General features: G+C 40.6%; 1 protein-coding gene across 1 annotated transcript; it reads left to right on the top strand.

Moving 5' to 3' along the window:
- The first annotated feature begins 2,672 nt into the window (after positions 1–2,672).
- LOC141769384 (glycerol-3-phosphate acyltransferase 4) lies at positions 2,673–17,180 on the top strand. Its single transcript, XM_074638385.1, has 13 exons — positions 2,673–2,818; positions 4,477–5,123; positions 7,460–7,529; positions 7,620–7,920; positions 9,887–9,961; positions 10,069–10,158; positions 12,569–12,662; positions 12,775–12,890; positions 13,140–13,195; positions 13,319–13,404; positions 13,528–13,656; positions 13,849–13,928; positions 15,750–17,180. Exons 2-13 carry the CDS (start codon positions 4,956–4,958, stop codon positions 15,856–15,858), a joined length of 1,374 nt encoding a protein of 457 aa, XP_074494486.1. The 5' UTR covers positions 2,673–2,818; positions 4,477–4,955; the 3' UTR covers positions 15,859–17,180.
- The last annotated feature ends 810 nt before the right edge of the window (positions 17,181–17,990 follow it).

The raw sequence follows: 17,990 nt of genomic DNA on the forward strand, positions 1-17,990 counted from the left end.
TGGCCTTTTTGTTTGTTGTGATGGAGGCATTGAAGAATTTGGAAAATTCAACAAGGTGACATAGCCTTATGCCCACCCTGTTGCTCTTCTCTTTAGCCTTGTCAGTCTAAAAAAAACATGGATCTGTGCAGTCCATTACACAATAGCTTTTAACCATATTTGTTGTTTTTTGCAATGCATCAGCTTAGTATTTGAGAGCAACTGTTGGAAAAGTTGCTTATGATAATAATATGACATGCACATCAAAATATGTCTCTATAGCGCCTCTAGCGGTCATAGGTTGTACAAATATAATTACAATTTTTGTTTATTTATTTTGCACAATTTAAGACTACACAACATAACAAAAATAAATGAATAATATACAGTGCAGGAAGAGGCAAAAAACCCTCTGGGCTTGTCTGAAGCCTCCACCTAGAGACAAGAATTTAGGAGAATGAAGATCTAGAGATTGACTGGTTGAGTAAGAATGGACCTGAGAATTTGTTTTAAAATAGGTCTTGAACTGCTCAGGAATATTCCCACCAGAAAGTCTTATAAATAAAAACACATTTGAGAAATATTGATATCATAAATATTAAATATAAATCATTTTTACACTTTTTTGGGAGAATTTATGGTTAATAAACATTATATCCATGAAATTACACCTAATTTTTGAGTAAAAAAAGCTGATTTTTTTAGTTAGTATCAGTGGAACATAATATTGATGGATTATCACTGATGGGTATATGGCAAAGTTTAGTCAGAATATTATAAATATTATAATATAAAACATTTTCAATGGCAGCACATTATGACACCATTTAAGATAACTTCATTCCAACTCATTACCACAAGTTTTACACTTTTTTCCCTGTAAGTTATGGTCAATAAACTTAATTTACATGAAATTATACTTCATTTTTTAGTATGAAACCCCCCCCCCCCTAGAAATTATGATTACTTTCATTTTATTTTGGGGCAATCAGATGAAAAAGAACCATATTTGTGACATGATGAAGTTTGAAAACGGGTCAAATTTGACCCGAGGACAACAGGAACTCAGACTCACAGACTCAATTTTAATTATAATAAATCATTAGAATATGATTTTTTTTTTACCACTGAAAATAATATAGTTGGATTTTTTTTATATTCAAGGATATTTTAATATTTGATCTGAAACATGTGGCATAGGCACTTAAACCAAGACTAGCATCTTTAATAACCGTCCCACTCCAAGAATGACCTCCGACTGGCAAATGAGCTGAATGAGTTCTACTGCAGATTCGACAGACGAAGTGCCAGTCCTGACTGCATCTCCTCTCCCCACCGCCATCAGCCATCAGCAGCTAACACCAGCACCCCCCAGCTTTCTCCACAAGCACCGCAGCACCACAGTTCCGCATTCAACACCATCAGCCCAGCTCTGCTACAGGACAAGCTTTCCCTGCTGAGCGTGCCTGACTCCACCTGCAGGTGGATCACAGACTTTCTAACTGATAGGAGTCAGCACGTAAGGCTGGGGAAGCAAGTCTCCGACACCCAGACCATCAGCACCGGTGCCCCCCAAGGCTGCGTTCTCTCCCCACTGCTCTTCTCCCTGTACACCAACGGCTGCACCTCCAGACACCAATCTGTCAAGCTCTTTAAGTTTGCAGACGACACCACCCTCATCGGCCTCATCTCCGAGGGTGATGAGTCTGCCTACAGATGGGAGGTTGACCATCTGGCATCCTGGTGCAGCCAGAACCACATGGAGCTAGCTGAAGGCTCTGAAGACAGTGGAGATGGCAGTTGACTTCAGGAGAAACTCAGCCCCGCTCCCCCCCTCATCCTGCGCCGCTCCCCAGTCAACACGGTGGAGTCGTTCCGTTTCCTGGGCACGACCATCGCCCGGGACCTCAAGTGGGAGCTAAACATTAGCTCCCTCATCAGTAAGGCCCAGCAGAGGATGTACTTCCTGCGGCAGTTGAAGAGATTCAACCTGCCACAGACCATGATGGTGCACTTTTACTCGGCCATCATCGAGTCCATCCTCACCTCCTCCATCACCGTCTGGTTCGCCGCTGCCACCGCCAGGGACAAGGCCAGGCTGCAGCGGGTCATCCGTGCTGCAGAGAAGGCGATCGGCTGCAACCTTCCCTCCCTCCAGGAGCTGTACACCTCCAGGACCTTAAGGAGGGCAGGGAAGATTGTGTCCGACCCCTCCCATCCCGGACACCATCTCTTTCAGACTCTGCCATCTGGCAGGAGGTTAAGGTCCATCAGGACCAAAACCTCACGCCACAAAAACAGTTTTTTCCCCATGGCAGTGGGGCTCTCTAACAGCCCATCCGCCCCCCTGTGACTGTCTCTCCCTCACACACACACACACACACACACACTACTGCCCAGCTTATTTTGTAAATTTTACATTTTATTCTTATTTTATTCTAACGTTTTATCTATTCTTTAGTTATTATACTGTTTGTCTTGCACCAACAAAGCCAAAGAAAATTCCTAGTGTATACCTCTTACACCTGGCAATAAATACCATTCTGATTCTGATTCTGATTCTGATTCTAATTCTAATCAGTGAATTGAAATTAGAATGAGGCTGCAGTGTCTCATTGTGTCCAGCAGGTGTCAGTGTAGAGCCGAGTGTGTCGTTGAAGCTGAGGGCTGCTCTGTTTCTGATACGTAGCCAGCAGAGAGAGAAGCAGAGAGGAGAGCAGCTCGTTGTCTGCTCATGTTGTTCTCCGGGTGGAGAGTTTGACTACAGTCCTCCAGACAAAGACCAGTGACCAGAGAGAAAGCTTTACTGTAACCAGCGCTGGACGTAACGTGACTCACGGTTAGTGAACTATCACGTCTGTTAAACATGCATGTGATCTGTTGTTTAGGATAGTAAGATAGTAAGTTAAGATTATAACAGAAACAGCTTGGCTCAGCAGTTAGCATCTGAACGCCAGGGGAGACACATTTTAGCAACACCATTAGCTCGGAGGCCACAAGCTACTTTAGTCTTTAAATCATCCATGTGCGTACAAGAGTGTCCAGTCTCTCTATCCACCTCTAGCTGAGGTCTTTGTGGAGGTTAGAGAGCTGATATATTATCCTCTAAAGCTGTAAACTGTGAGGTAGTGATGAGACTAGCTAGTGTGGGTTTTACTCTGGTTAGCATCATCACAGGAGATGGAGGATGGAGGGCCTCTCTAATGTTATCTCTCTGCTACTGTAGCTGATAACTGTAAGCTCATAAAGTGATCTGATAAAGGGATATATATGACAGTTAATCTACCTTTTTCTAAGATTAGTAGCTCCCATTTCTTCTCAGATATAGCCACCAGAGGCTATAGCACTAACTTTGCACACAGAGGATATAGAGATTTTACTGTCTTGCTTTATTAAATTACACCATGTGTGCTTATTGTTTATTGTTTATTTGTTTTGCACAATTTAAGACTATACAACATAACAAAAAAATCAATAAATGAATAATATACAGTGCAGGAAGAGGCAGAAAACCCACTGGGCTCTACCCAGAGACAATAATTATAATAACGATACAAACAATTAGGACAAGATATATATATGTATATATATAATAACAATAACAATACAGTAAATATATCAAAAATAGAGAGGTCATGTACGTCACCTCTACCACAGAAAAATGTTAGCAGACATCTAAAATAAAGCCCTAAACATCTATTTTTGTTTTTTAAACGTTTTATTTACTCAGTTAACCGTTCATTTATAATGTTTTAAAAATTTTATTTCTCAAAATTATGCTGCTTCCAAAGTCCCTACACGCAGAAGTGTTTGTTTATTGTTTATTTGTTTTGCACAATATAAGACTACAACATCACATAACAAAAAAAAATAAAAATGAATAATATACAGTGCAGGAAGAGGCAAGAAACCCGCTGGGCTTATCTGAAGCCTCCACCTATAGAGACAAGATTAATATAAAGAAATAATATGACTACATAATAATAGTGATAACAAAACAACTAGGACAAGATATATATATATATATATATATAATAACAACAATAACAATACAGTAAATATATATAAAAAAGACAAGTTTGTGTGTGTGTGTTGCATGGAAGTGTATGGTTAGTGTTTGTGAGGAGGATATTGATTTAAATATCTATAAAGACTTTTGGGTAACCAAACAACATTGTGAGTGGGAAAAAATAAAAAACATAAAAACATACATGGACAACATGGTGAAAAGCAATTACACGACAGCAATTAAATGACCCTTTAAGCGACTTGAAACATTTGACAGATGAACAGTTTATTGATAGATGTGAAAAGCTACTCCATAATTTGGTTCCCCTAAATCTTATGGAAAATTGACCTCTACTAGTGAGGAATTTAGGAGGATGAAGATGTAGAGATTGACGGGTTGAGTAAGAATGGACCTGAGCTCGGGTCATAGAGGACATATACTGACATGGATCATCATCCCTGACCCGTTTGTTTGTACATCTTTTGCAGGCCTGTGTTGAGCTGCAGAGCCCCCCTGGATCTTCACCAGACAGGAGAACCACCTGCTGTGCCCAGTTGTTTCATTTGTTTACATCTCTGTCGCCAGTGGGGAGGCTGTGCTCAAATAGCAAAAGGACATCTGCAGCAAGGACCTGCCTTTATTTCCAGCACATCTGCTTTTTTACGGACTTTACATTAATTTCCCTGGGATTAAATCAACATGAGAAACCGATTAATGGTGAAAATAATGAAATTCATTGGTATTATTGCCCATGAGGGCAACGTCAGGATGGCCATTTGTACTTGTATTGATTCTGGGTTCAGTGTGCGGAGTTCCATCCCCTAGTTATCTTGATGAAGGCCTTTTTCTGACAAAAAATAAAGGGCCACTTGGGGCCAAGAGGTGGGAGTGCCGCGCCTCCTCTGCCATCTGCTCTGCCCTCTGAGTTCAACCATTTGATAGATTTCATCGCCCTCCTGACTTCAAGATGGAGCTCTTCTTCAACCCTTTTGACAACCTGGTGTGTATCCTGCTGGGCATCTCCTTCACAGTGTGGTTCACCCTGCTGCTGGTCTTCATCATCGTGCCTGCCATCTTCGGGGTGTCCTTTGGCATCCGACGTCTTTATATGAAAACCTTATTAAAGCTCTTTGAGGTAAGCTGCACTACTGTAACTACTTTCTGTTTATTTGAAACTGATGGCTGATGATTGAAGCTGAGTTTGGAGTGGAAGCACTGTATGCACACTCTGTAAAAGTCTCACGGTGTGTCCTGAAAAAACACTGTCATAGTACAAGCTGTTGTCTCCGTTCTTCAAGGACAGCCCGTATTTACTTTGGCTGTCTGCCCGTTCAATCAACACTCCAGTTCAACTGTCATTTTTGCTTCTGGAAACCTGTATAAAGTATACATTTTAAGGTTGTAGTTCTGGTGAACTAAGTTTTTTAGAAAAACTGCAGGCCTGCATTTCAGGGCGTTGGTCAGATGCAGGCTTTACATTTAGTATCCAGCCAGTGGCCATTGTATTCACATTCTTATACAGATTAACATCGCAGCCACAGAGCCGTTCTTCCCTAGTTATGTAACTGGAGTCGTAAAGACCTTGTCAGTAACTGTTGTCTGTGACATGGCTCCAACAGCCTGGATTATTGCTTACTGATATGCAGTTTCCGCTTTCTAGAAATGAGTTTGAATCACCAGTGATGTCAGTAATACATCAGCTTCATCATTGGGCAGCGAGGCTAGTTCAGGTTGTCAGTATTTACCCTTTAATGGTCTCCTCGCCTATTTGATTCCAGACACAGTTATCCAGTTTCTCTCCTCCTGCTATCTCTGGTGCATTTTCACTAGTAAAGCTGTCATCACTTTGCAGAATGTACTGTACCTCCTTAGAGCAGATCTTCTTGTGCCAGAAATAAATGGACCGGAGGGAGATATGAGGGACGTTCTTAGCTCATGATTCAAGTAGCAACCGTGAGATTTAGAGAAAAAGGTCAAAGGACAGATGCAGTAACGACTGTGAAAACCTAAAGCAGGGTTTTCTGGTTTGTACTATTTGCATGTCATTGCTTGCAAAGATCTCCATTTCAGACTTGTTGAGTTAAAAAATGTGGTTGCTCAAGATAGTTTGTGTTTCTGTTAGCCCATCAGTGTGACAAAAAAAATCACAATTTCCTGCTAACATAAGCTAAAGTTATTTGTGCTGCAATCCCACATCTGTAATATATTATACGGGATAGAAACATCCTCCTTGACATGCAGCTCTGGAGCCACATGCTAGCATGATGGACTCACTTTATTTTGTTCCTGTTCTCTTGCTAGACTAAGCAGCTCTCTGTGCTCCTTCTCTCTCCACCCAAAGAATCCTTACTGTCAACTGCAGCTGCATGTTAATACGTTGACTCAGTATTACAACTTGTCACGACACGATTTAAAGGTCACTGTAAATGATAGCAAAAGGAATGCACGATAGGCTGGTTATGTAATGAGTAAATATGACCAGCATATATCAATCAAATGCAGATATCACTGCTGTAGGTTACATGTCTTAAGTCTTCAAATAGTCCGCTTTTTAAGCTGTTTTTGAAATGTCTTGATGTTCAAGTTGGTTATCATCGTTCAACTCTGAAACATAGTGATAGACAAAACTGGTTTCAGTTTGCCCAAAGCCATAAAACATGTGTATCTACAGTTAATGTAAAGTACGCAGAAATATGGAAATTATGTGATTTAGACATACAAGTTTTTTAACTGTAGTGCCCCAGGCCAATTCCTGTGTTTTTCGACATGCGTGCCTGCCTTCAATTACTATATTTTAGTACACTTCCCTATCATTGATTGGTGCGGACAAGCCTTGGGGAGTTGTCATGTGCTCTGGTATGAACTGTAGTCTGAGACTTTTGGCTAAGCGAAACGCATCTAACACCTCCCAGTCCTGCTTGATTTACAGCTAGAACACCGTGTTCTTTTCCTGCCTCTCAGTGAACACTGGTTTGTTTTTGTCTACATACTGAAGAGGGAGAAGTGGGCATTATAATGTTAGTGTCTTAGAGCACGGCTGTGGTCACAGATAAGCCACAGATATTATTGGCCCAACTTCTGAGAATTCAGAATCTAGTTTCCTCAACTTTGTTGAGGTTTTGCACCCTGACGCTTTACAACCTTAACAGCTACACAGAATAGAGAGATAAACTTGAGCAGGAAGCAGCTGACTCTGACCATAATAATGGAGAACTTGCTGGGATGATGGAGTTTCTTAAATGTTCAAATTAAAAAAGTCTGACATTACAACAGTTTGTTAATAGTGGCAGACTTTTGTTGCATGTCGGCTTTCTTTTCTAAATGTTATGACTGTGTGTTTCAGACTCACAATAACAGTTTAATGTATGAGCATTCCTTTTGTTAATTTGTTGATGGAGTAACATGAGCTGCATTCTGTGTATTTTGGGACATTGTTTTTACACACCATTTGTTCTTTCTTTCTGTGTTTAGTGGGCTACACTAAGGATAGAAAGAGGAGCGAAAGAAAATAATCACCAATTGTACAAACCCTATTCAAATGGTAAGCTGTGCTATCGGTGTGCATGTTCAGTAGATGTATTTGTTTTAGAGACGAGTGTTGCTGACATCCTTTCTCTCCGGACTGTTCCAGCTATCATTGCCAAGGAGCCCACCTCCTTGGAGGAGGAGATCAAGGAGATCCGGCGGAGCGGCAGCAACAGAGACCTGAACTCGGCCCCCGAGTTCGAGATGTCTGACATCTTCTATTTTGCTCGGCGAGGAGTGGAGAGCATCATGGACGATGAAGTGACCAAGCGGTTCTCTCCTGAAGAGTTGGAGTCCTGGAATCTGCTGACCCGCAGCAACAACAACTTCCACTACATCAGCCTGAGGCTGACCGTCCTATGGGGGCTGGGCCTGCTGATCCGCTACGGCTTCCTGCTGCCTCTCAGGTATCAGCAGCACCTCCAGCATACAAGAGAAACCCTTACCACACATTTACTACAAACTAGTACAAGTACTACAGTGTCAGTAATTTACAGCTGCTATCAGTAAAACTTTGCTATTGAAAACACACTCTACATCAATTTATCTGTTTTTTTGGTGTTTAACAAATGTTGGATTTAGTTAACAAACTTCAAGATTATCACATTTTGGGTATCTGATACAAAATCTCGTTGATAAAACCTGAGTTTTTTTTTTATTTTTTTATAATGTTTGGTACATCTACCCAATGTTACGACATTGACTACTTTTACATGCACAAAATATTCCGTTTTTTGCTCTCATTCCGAAAAAGACAATATTCCTACTAAGCTGTTTACATGGCTAGTGAAAATTAATATTCCCGTTTACATGCATCAGTGCATACTTCGATTAAAATTACCGGTGGCAGACTTGTTCGACCGTGCAAACACAGCCTCCCTCGCTCATTCCTTCAACCACCTTCTTGAAAAGGTCGGCATTGCGATATTTGTGCATATACAATACCCTGTTGATATCCAAGTCTTTCATAATGTTTAGAAGTAGGTTTCTATCATATCTTCCGACCAGAAATGTGGGCTTTTCTTTTGGACATACATCTCTGCAAACTGTCGACTAGTTGGTTTGTGAACAACGCACATAGCTGACACATAGACACATTCATGGTTAACTTAGAGTGAAACCCACCTGTAAAAATGAATAGATAGATTTGGGCAGACTGCATTGGGGTGTCAGACTGCTCTAACACACAACATTAAGTGTTGGCACATGAAGTGAGTTAAAGAGGGAGATCCTCATTGGAGGCCAGCTTAGACAGTCACAGGGACAGTGACTCAGTACTAAGCCTGGCTGGCTCGTTTCCAATTGCCAGTGGGGAGACGAATCAGGCCACCGCTGCACAGACGCATCATTCTAGTCTCCCATCCAGTTAATACATTCTCTCATTCAGTGGTTGTCTCGTTGAATATTGACCTGGCTCACTGACTAGCATGAAACATTCTCCTCTCTAGTGTTTGTTTAATCTGTGCCCAATTTAATCAGCACCATCTCCAACCCTAGATGAGTGGTTCATCCCAGATTAAGTCAACCTGTTGGCCAGTTTCATCTCCTAATATGCCCACCTGCAGGCTCTAGAGTTTATTATCAGTTTTATTGGAATGTCCTCACTGGCTGCGAGCGACAAAGCGCTGTGCAGCGTGCCGTTATGAGCTGAAGTTTTGTCAGACGCCTTGGTTGTTTCTATTTATTCCTGTTGCTCGCGGTGAAAGCGAGCAACGATACGTCCTCATTTCACTACAAACATCTAAATAAGATGACAGCTGGTTGGATGGAGATCACCAGGAGATCACCTGAAAGTTTACTTAGGCTACTGTTGTCTGTAGACTATTGTAGCCTTTGTCATTTTCACTAAGTATCGCAGTGTGTATATATATATATATATTTCTGTTTAAGAAACACAAACGTCGGAAGATAGCAAGTATTACTCACCCATCTTTTAGTGGTTACGACTCTTGTCTGATCTTGAGCGCACAGCTAATGGGTACGTGGTTTGATTACATGACGTAACAGAAGTGCATAATTAACGGTGTGTGGAAAGAGTGTCTGATGTTATTATAAGTAGATAAAGAGACCGCAAATCTATCTTCTCATCTTGTTGGTTTTTTATTCTGTCAATAAGAAGACACAACATGGTCGATATTATTCATCATTAAAATAAATCATTAGTTCTGCGTTATTATAAAAAATATAATATGCATTTCTAGCGGGTTCAGTGACCTCCCCCTGAATCAATGCAAACTGCACCTGTGGTTTTAGTATTGTTAAACCAAAAGGTGGAATCCCTCTTCTCTGAGTTTTACAGCTATGATGTTGCTTGTTAAGAGTTTCCCTGTTGTAGGATATTAGGTGTAACCTGCCTGTCTGTCTGTCTCCCAGGGTAACTCTTGCCTTCACTGGTGTCGGCCTCCTCGTGTTCCTCACCTGTGTCATTGGGCTGTTGCCGAATGGAAGGTAAGACTGACGATGACAAGCTGGTCTGTTTTAATTGATCAAAAACACATAGATTTGCCGTCTTGACACGCAAAGTACATCATGCTGTTGTGTGCTCCTTCTTGCAGGATGAAAAACTTTCTGAGTCAGCAAGTCCATTTGATGTGCTACAGAATATGTGTCAGAGCTCTGACTGCCATTATAACCTACCATGACAGGTAAGGGACCAACGCCGCTGTGGCCATGAACCCATTCCAACAGTGTTATTGTAACACAGCAGTAGCACTGGCACAATGTTTACAGTCCTTATCAGATAAGGACAGGAAGTATAAAAGGGAAGATGGAGCACATGTGGGAGTTATTCAGTCCATAATAGGCTCTGTGATACAGTATGCAAACACATGAGATTATTCACTCACGTAATCTAATTAGGTCAGATGCTCATAACTTGCGGTAATGATGTCATTAGAAATAATGGAGGCAAAACAATGATTCATAACGGACCCATAGCAGCCAGACTGGTTTCCTTTCACCATACACACTGGCAGACCTGTATGTTCTTTATGTTTATATGTTTTTTTATTTTATTACTAACTTGAAAGTTACCTGAAGTAAATATTGTAAATCCACACATTGTGGTTTATAACATGCATTTTTTTCCTCTTTATATGGAGGTTCTTTGCAATACCCAGATCTTACTCTGACTTTGCCACCAGTTTAGTCAATCTTTATCAAACGGTGTTTCCCTGCGGTTTTCTCAACTTCTTGGTCAATTTCTCCATTTCTTTTCTGCCTCGGTGTACTGTGCCTTGACAATCTATCTCAAGTTCTCACTGAAATTATTGATAGATGTTTTTATATAAAAATGTTTCCTTTTACTTAATAACTAATCGCATGTAGCCGCACCTCTGGCACATGGGTACAAAAGTGTAGAAGTGTCGCTGTTGATTATTGACATCACAAAAACAATCCAGTGTTATTGGGACAGAGCTCTGCACTGATGCTCACTTGTTCACGGTTGTGGAAGTAACTACATTTGACAAACGTATACCTAATGTGCATAAAATGACAAATAGTGTCACTGGTCGATGGTACAAATGGTATCGTAAGGGTTTGACGTTATAAAGGATTATGCATTTGGTAAAACAAAGTTTTAATCTAAGCTACCAAACATTTCAAGAGAAAGCATGTTGCTACTGATAGCCTTCTGAACAATTTCATTTTTGATTGAAAGTTCTCCTAAATTAGAATCCAGAGGGATATAACATAAAAACCCAAGCCACTCAAATGCTGCTCGTCTTCCCCACATGGCCTCATTCCTCTTCTTTCTTGAACATGATCCGCCGTAGACCTCTTGCCTCGACAGGAAAAGGGGTCTACGTGAGATTACATAACGACAGATGAGTTATCTTTGGCGAGCAGAAACCAGGGTGTGTTAGCACTTGCAATGTGAGCACCCACAGTGTGAGTATGAAGGGGAGAGTGCCCGAGGGTGGCTTGACTCAGACTGTCCACATTCATATTCATTGCAGCAGACATATGAGCCGAGGTGAAGCACAAAAACCCTCGTCGGTGATGCTTTCTCATACACGAAGACGAGGCACACTCAATCAAGCGACAGTCATTTTGTAAACACAAAACACAATGCTTGGAGCAGCTGCTGTGTTCACATCGCTGTTTTGCAAGCACATGTTTCACTATCTAGAGACAAAATGATGCACCAGTGTTATGATCGAAGTGGAAATTTATGGTAGTGAGGCTTTTTTTTTACATTTAAATATGGTAGAGTAAGAATCAAAGAGGAACATGATACAGTACATGGAGCTTTTATAGAAAGGAGGGGCACTTGCAACAGGATGTGGAGGAGGAAGTTGATGCTTTGTGTGTCAATCATCTGCAGTTTATAACAGCTGGTTCTGTTTTTGGTTCACGGCAGTGCAGGCTCGACTGAAGTTGAAGTTAAACGGTTGAGATGACCTCAGAGTTTGAGATAATGTTAATGAGAAAGCTCAACATTTGGTTATTTTCTCATATCTGGAGGCGCCAGCAAAAATAGAAATAGTTTCTTATTAGAATGTGAATTTGCATGATAATTCAGATTTTACTTGTCATTACTGTGTGAAATCATTAGTTAGAGAAATCATGGACAAACTTCTATTATTGATTGATTGATTGATTGATTGATAGATACAAATACTACTAGTAATACATGAATAGTACTCCTATGTGAGATAGGAATCTTTAACATTTTTTGCAGCCTTCTGAATGTCTGCCATCAAGGCCTGGCCTTTTGTGACACGTATTCCTCTCTACTCTTTCTGGGGCTAAAAATACACAAGTGACTCTCTCTATTTAAGATTGTAACTCTATCTTTGGAATGGCTATTCAGTAGGTTCAGGCCCTGCATGCTATGGGGGTCAAACCTTTTAATATATCCACCATGGGTTGCTTTGTTGCACCCAAGAAAGACCAAAGCGTACCCACATTTCTACGGAGAATAGTTGTGACGTCTGATTGCATTGCTTTGTTCATTGTCATATTGTTTCTGTTCTTGATACTGATCTAATCCTCCAGGAAATGCCATTTGTAATACATAGCTGAACAGTCTTCCTGTTTCCACTTTTACAGTGAAAATAAACCCAAGAATGGAGGTATCTGTGTCGCCAACCACACCTCACCCATCGATGTTATCATCCTGGCCAGCGATGGCTGCTATGCTATGGTAAGTATACTGCTGCTTAGCAGGAAGCTACAAAAACATTGACACTGGCCACTTTATCCATAGCAGCTGCTTGTCTGTTGAAATGACGTTTGTGTTTGTGTTGTGTCGTCAGGTTGGCCAAATTCACGGTGGCTTGATGGGGGTCATTCAGAGAGCCATGGTCAAGGCCTGCCCACACATTTGGTTCGAACGCTCAGAAGTCAAAGATAGACATCTAGTGGCCAAAAGGTAGCATTACAACCTTCCCTGTTTTGTTATTGTACAGGTTTTTTTCCCTGTCTATAAGGCTGTTTATTTGCATTTGTTTAGAGTTGTTGCAAAGTACATTTTTATATTGAATTTGAGTCTCAGTTTGTTGGAATTTTTGTTTGTGTAACTTGAAAAAATATAGGGTTTTTTTGTAAATTAAAATTTTGTGTCTCAAAAACCTCAAAATGACATTTTTAGCAATAACCTGCATACTTATTGTATTTGCAGATTGAATGACCATGTAGAAGATAAATCTAAACTGCCCATTCTCATTTTCCCAGAAGGTGAGTTGGTTCACTGATCTGGTACAGACAGGAAGACTTCATAATCACACTATATGTCATCTAGTTTTCTTAAAAAGCCTCATACGTCTTAATTTATTTTCTATATATACTCTAAATCCCCAGGTACCTGCATTAACAACACATCAGTTATGATGTTTAAGAAGGGCAGTTTTGAGATTTGTGCCACAGTCTACCCTGTGGCCATTAAGGTGAGCCTTTTTTTATTTTGTGAGATTTTATTTTTACCTGCTACATCTTAATTTAACCATCAACAGTTCTTTCAAAATAATACTTGTATTGATAATTCATTGTGGTGTGTTTGATCCTCTCAGTATGACCCCCGATTTGGAGACGCCTTCTGGAACAGCAGCAAGTTTGGAATGGTGAACTACCTGTTACGTATGATGAGCAGCTGGGCCATCGTCTGCAGTGTGTGGTACCTTCCCCCCATGTCTAGAGAGGTGAGACTCCATGGTTAACTCCAGGCTTCGCAACAGCATATTTTTCTATGATGGATGAAACAATCAACGTATTAGCAGAGCTAATCGTTTTGTTGCATTTAACACTTTACAGTTGATAATAGCTATGCTGTTATGTATTTGTTATGACCACTTGTTTGCCTGTGTTATATTTATTCCAATCTTCTCCAACAGGAGGATGAGGATGCTGTACAGTTTGCCAATCGTGTAAAGGCAGCCATAGCCAGGCAAGGCGGACTGGTCGACCTCCTGTGGTAAGATAACACCTATTCAGCTCAGTGGTTTCTACCACCTTCACATATTGAACACGCTTCAACACAGACTGCTGTCATGGGTTAATAGACAGAGACATAGCAGGAAAAGCACAGGTGTAATTAATAATATTAATAACTACCGTACTCATTTAGGTGATCCAGACAAGTGGCCCTGGCTGGTATCATGTATGTTCACTCAATGCAATGGCTTATTGGGCCTCTTAAAGGGTGGGTCCATATGTGTTATTTTCTGGGGGGGGGGGGTTTCAAATGGAAACACCCACTCAGCCGTTGCAAAAAGCAGTGACGTAGGTTACCAATACAAGCTAATCAATAGGGTTATGAATAATGTGAACGCTAGCACGAGCTGAGTCAAAGTTACTGTGCAAAATTTTGAAGTAACTGAAAGGGTTCGTTCGGATGGGGTTCGTGGGGTTGTATTTATACTCCTGTGTTCCTTGAGGTGAAATTATTATTTTTGTGAATGGAGTCTGGTGGCTTTGAAGAGAGCGATATAACTGCTCGGATCCGAACTAACATGGTGTCCACACAGCAGTACATTGCTAAGCGTCCTTGCCGGTACTCCTGTCTGCATCTCCCAACTAGGAGCATGCAGACCGCCATCTAAGTTACTGTATGTAACGTTAATACACTGACTATAAGGCTGTATACAGTATGTACTGTATATGTAGCTGCGTCATTATGCAGAAACCTACGTCAGGTCACGGAACACCACTAGGAAGCTACAGAATGATATAAAAACCTAAAAAAAAAAAATAAATAACGAACCCACCCTTTAATAGAGCTGAGTCATCGTTAATGATATTGGTTCCTCCTGTGCGTTTCCTGCTATGATTAGTTGAAATGCCTGCCACCAGAAAGGTCAATTCCTTGCTGTTACTATTCTTACAGACTCAGGTCTGAAACTTTAGTCCCATACATGTCTCTGCTAAATGCTAGAAAAATATACCAGATCTTGTTGACTACAGAGCTTTTGATTTTGAGCTTTTAAAAAATAGTTGCTGCAGTCGTTACACTGGAGTTTCAACAGGAGAGTGTGAGCAAAGTTGTGCAACTTCCTTTCCTTGCGCACTTTTTTTATGAAACGTTAATGCAATCACCATTTTGCAATACTTTTAAGCTTTATGAGAATATAAGGAACTGCAGTCTACAAGTCACTGCTAACATCTGATATGTCATTAACCCCAATTGATAGAAACTTCATAATATTTAAATTTGTCCCAATCACTGACATATGTGGACAATGAAAATATTAGAAACAGCTTACGATATAAAAGAGCATTTTTACAGTTGACATTTTGACTTGTCATTCACAGGTGTTTCTAATTAGATTAATTATGGTTGCTTTCCTTTTTCAGTGTGCTGGTTCCAAGGCCCTCTATTGTGCATGTTGCATTGTTAGCATTATCCGTTACACCTGTGCTTTTTCTGCAGTAGTGATGCAGTATTCTGTTCAGTGTAACTCCATCAACTGCAGTGTCACAAATGACCATAGAGTTGAATTTAACATCTCTTTGACACAATGTGGACTACAATTTAGAAAATACAAAGGAGTAAACACTACAAAGTCGGCGTTAAGTAAAAGATTGTGAAATTGTATTGTATTGCAATGGACTATATATACTATGTAGACTGCATATTAAGTCTGATGCAGCGTCACAAACGACAAGTTTATGATGCAGCGTATTTGGTCTGCATTTCATTGCTTTGGCAGAAGCCAATCAGCAATAGAATATGACTGAATTGTCCACTATATCACCACAACATAATTGATTTCACTAATTTCAAACTCTCTTATAGGGATGGAGGATTGAAGCGAGGAAAGGTAAAAGATACCTTCAAAGAAGAGCAGCAGAAGCTGTACAGTAAAATGCTGGTGGGGACCCAAGAGGACCGCAGTCGCTCCTGAAGGACCTGTGTGGAGGTGGACTCTCTCACTCGGGCACCTCTGTCTTAATAGGCAGTCAGCAGGGCTCCGGCTCTATCGGAGCTCCTGGACTGGAAAATCCCCTCTCTGATGTCAACAGTACTCCATTTGGCTTCCTCGGTCACTGCCTCAGCCAGGCATGTTCAGTTTGCAGTCGTCGTTACGGGTCACTCTGAGTCTGCTGCCCTTTGTTGGAATAGCTCGACTGAAGCCCTGCTTGCATTAGAATGAAAATAAGGTGCGCACAGAAAAAGGAGCGTTGTCTTCCTTGTTGGCAGTCTTTTGAGGAAAAACTTGGGTTATTATCCATCATTGAGTTCCTGTCTTTGTTTGGTAGTTTCGACCTTTTAATTTTCGTTTTTACTGTCATGTTTGTATCACACTGTGTTAAAGTTACAGATCTGATTATACCTGGGACATAGAAGAGAGTAATTGTAGTTTGTTCTAAAGCTAAAACCTGTGACTGAGTTGGGGTTTTTGCATGAACTGGCTTGTGCCCATGATTTGGGGCACGGTGCCAGATTTTGTTACATTTAAGATATTTTTATGGGCTTTTTCCAAGAGAAAAAAAACTTGTATTTTAAGCTTTGTGTTTTACATTAAGACTTGTACCAACACATGTGGTCACTATAGGAGTTACATTGCAGATGAGCTATTGATATGTTGTCTGTTTGTGTTTCTTCCATGGAATGTGTAATTTCTCACATTATGAAATGGAAATCGTGCACCCCGCAGTTACTCTGATGGAGGTTTATAGACTGAGGCCGATGTTCCTCCAGCTAGTAATGCAGCGTAACTGGAGTACAAGGGTTTATAGTCCACTCATTAAGAATTTATTTGGCGTGCTTATAGCATTGTCCCCTTAAGGCCCATGGCACAAAGGTAGTGACGTAGGATAATGACCATCACAACTGTGTTATAAATTAACATAGCTATAACAATGATTAGCTGATACGTATTCATACTAATACACGTCCTAACAGGCCTCATGTTCTACATTGGCTTCCTGCTTGTGCAGTGACCATCTTGCCTAATTTATTTTAAGTGAACTCTAAAAGCTATTGTCTTTATTTCCCCCCTTCATCAGTGATCTTTCTCCTACTTGGCTGCCTCTTGAAGGAGGCTTAAAGGAGAGACTGAGTGCAGCTATAGTTTGGATTCCCCGTCAGACTGGAGTTGAGGAAACACAGTGGGACAGTTTTTCCCCATAGGACATCATCCCTCTAGTTTACTGTTATCAGGGACAGTCCTTTAGATTGTGTCAGATCTGTTCATCAAAATAAATGTTCAAGAATGTGACTCTACCTTTGACTTTATGGTTTTTTTTGTGCTTCTCACGCTGTCGGTCATGTTTGTTTTCCTCTGATGTAGGCACAAAGGGGTTTTAAACACACAGCAGCATATGAAACCAGAAGTCGGCCGCAGGTGAATGCGTACAATATTTTAGATAAACTCTTGAGTAACTTAAGAGTATTTGATGGAAATATCTGTCTGCTGCTTTTAAAGAAATTATGTAGAATATTTACAGTTATTTGACAAAGCATTCAATTCAAATTGGACATTAAAAAAGCAACCATAACAACTACAACTGACCTCCAAAGTTTAGGGTGAGCTAAACGGATTGCAACATGTCCCATTGCTAAAGGGGTTTTTACCACTTCCATTTTATCATCCTACGTATATCATTGAAGAGTTACGGTTCTTTTTCTTCTACTGGCAAATATTTCCCTTTTTTTATATATATATTTTTAGAATTGAATGTTTTTGCTCCAAACAGTACTTCCTTAATTAACTGCTGCTTTTCTTTGCTATTCTTGGCAAGCGAGGACCCTGGTAACATTTCCTGTCTTGATTTATTGTCCAGTGGTCACCAAGCTGCTATAATAGTGTCACATGAGGATTGAGAGCTTTATTTTGAACATTTTGTTTATTCCCTAGTGTACTATGTAGTCAGTATCCAGTCTAAATAATATCTCTTTCCATGGATGTATGCTGCTGATTCTCTTGCAGTTGCTTCATCCAAACCCCAGGCCTCTCTCTCTCTCTCTCTCTCTCTCTCTCTCTCTCTCTCTCTCTCTCTCCTCCTGGCTGTGATAAACTGCCTCAGTCCTTTC

Source organism: Sebastes fasciatus, chromosome 6, assembly GCF_043250625.1.
Source record: "Sebastes fasciatus isolate fSebFas1 chromosome 6, fSebFas1.pri, whole genome shotgun sequence".
Taxonomy (NCBI): Eukaryota; Metazoa; Chordata; class Actinopteri; order Perciformes; family Sebastidae; genus Sebastes; species Sebastes fasciatus.

Bases quoted from the DNA above. Each gene is read 5' to 3' on its own strand.
- LOC141769384 (XM_074638385.1), top strand. From the start codon at position 4,956: ATGGAGCTCTTCTTCAACCCTTTTGACAACCTGGTGTGTATCCTGCTG. The intron at 7,530-7,619 runs GTAAGCTGTGCT...GGACTGTTCCAG, and splicing joins GTACAAACCCTATTCAAATG to CTATCATTGCCAAGGAGCCC. The intron at 7,921-9,886 runs GTATCAGCAGCA...TCTGTCTCCCAG, and splicing joins GGCTTCCTGCTGCCTCTCAG to GGTAACTCTTGCCTTCACTG.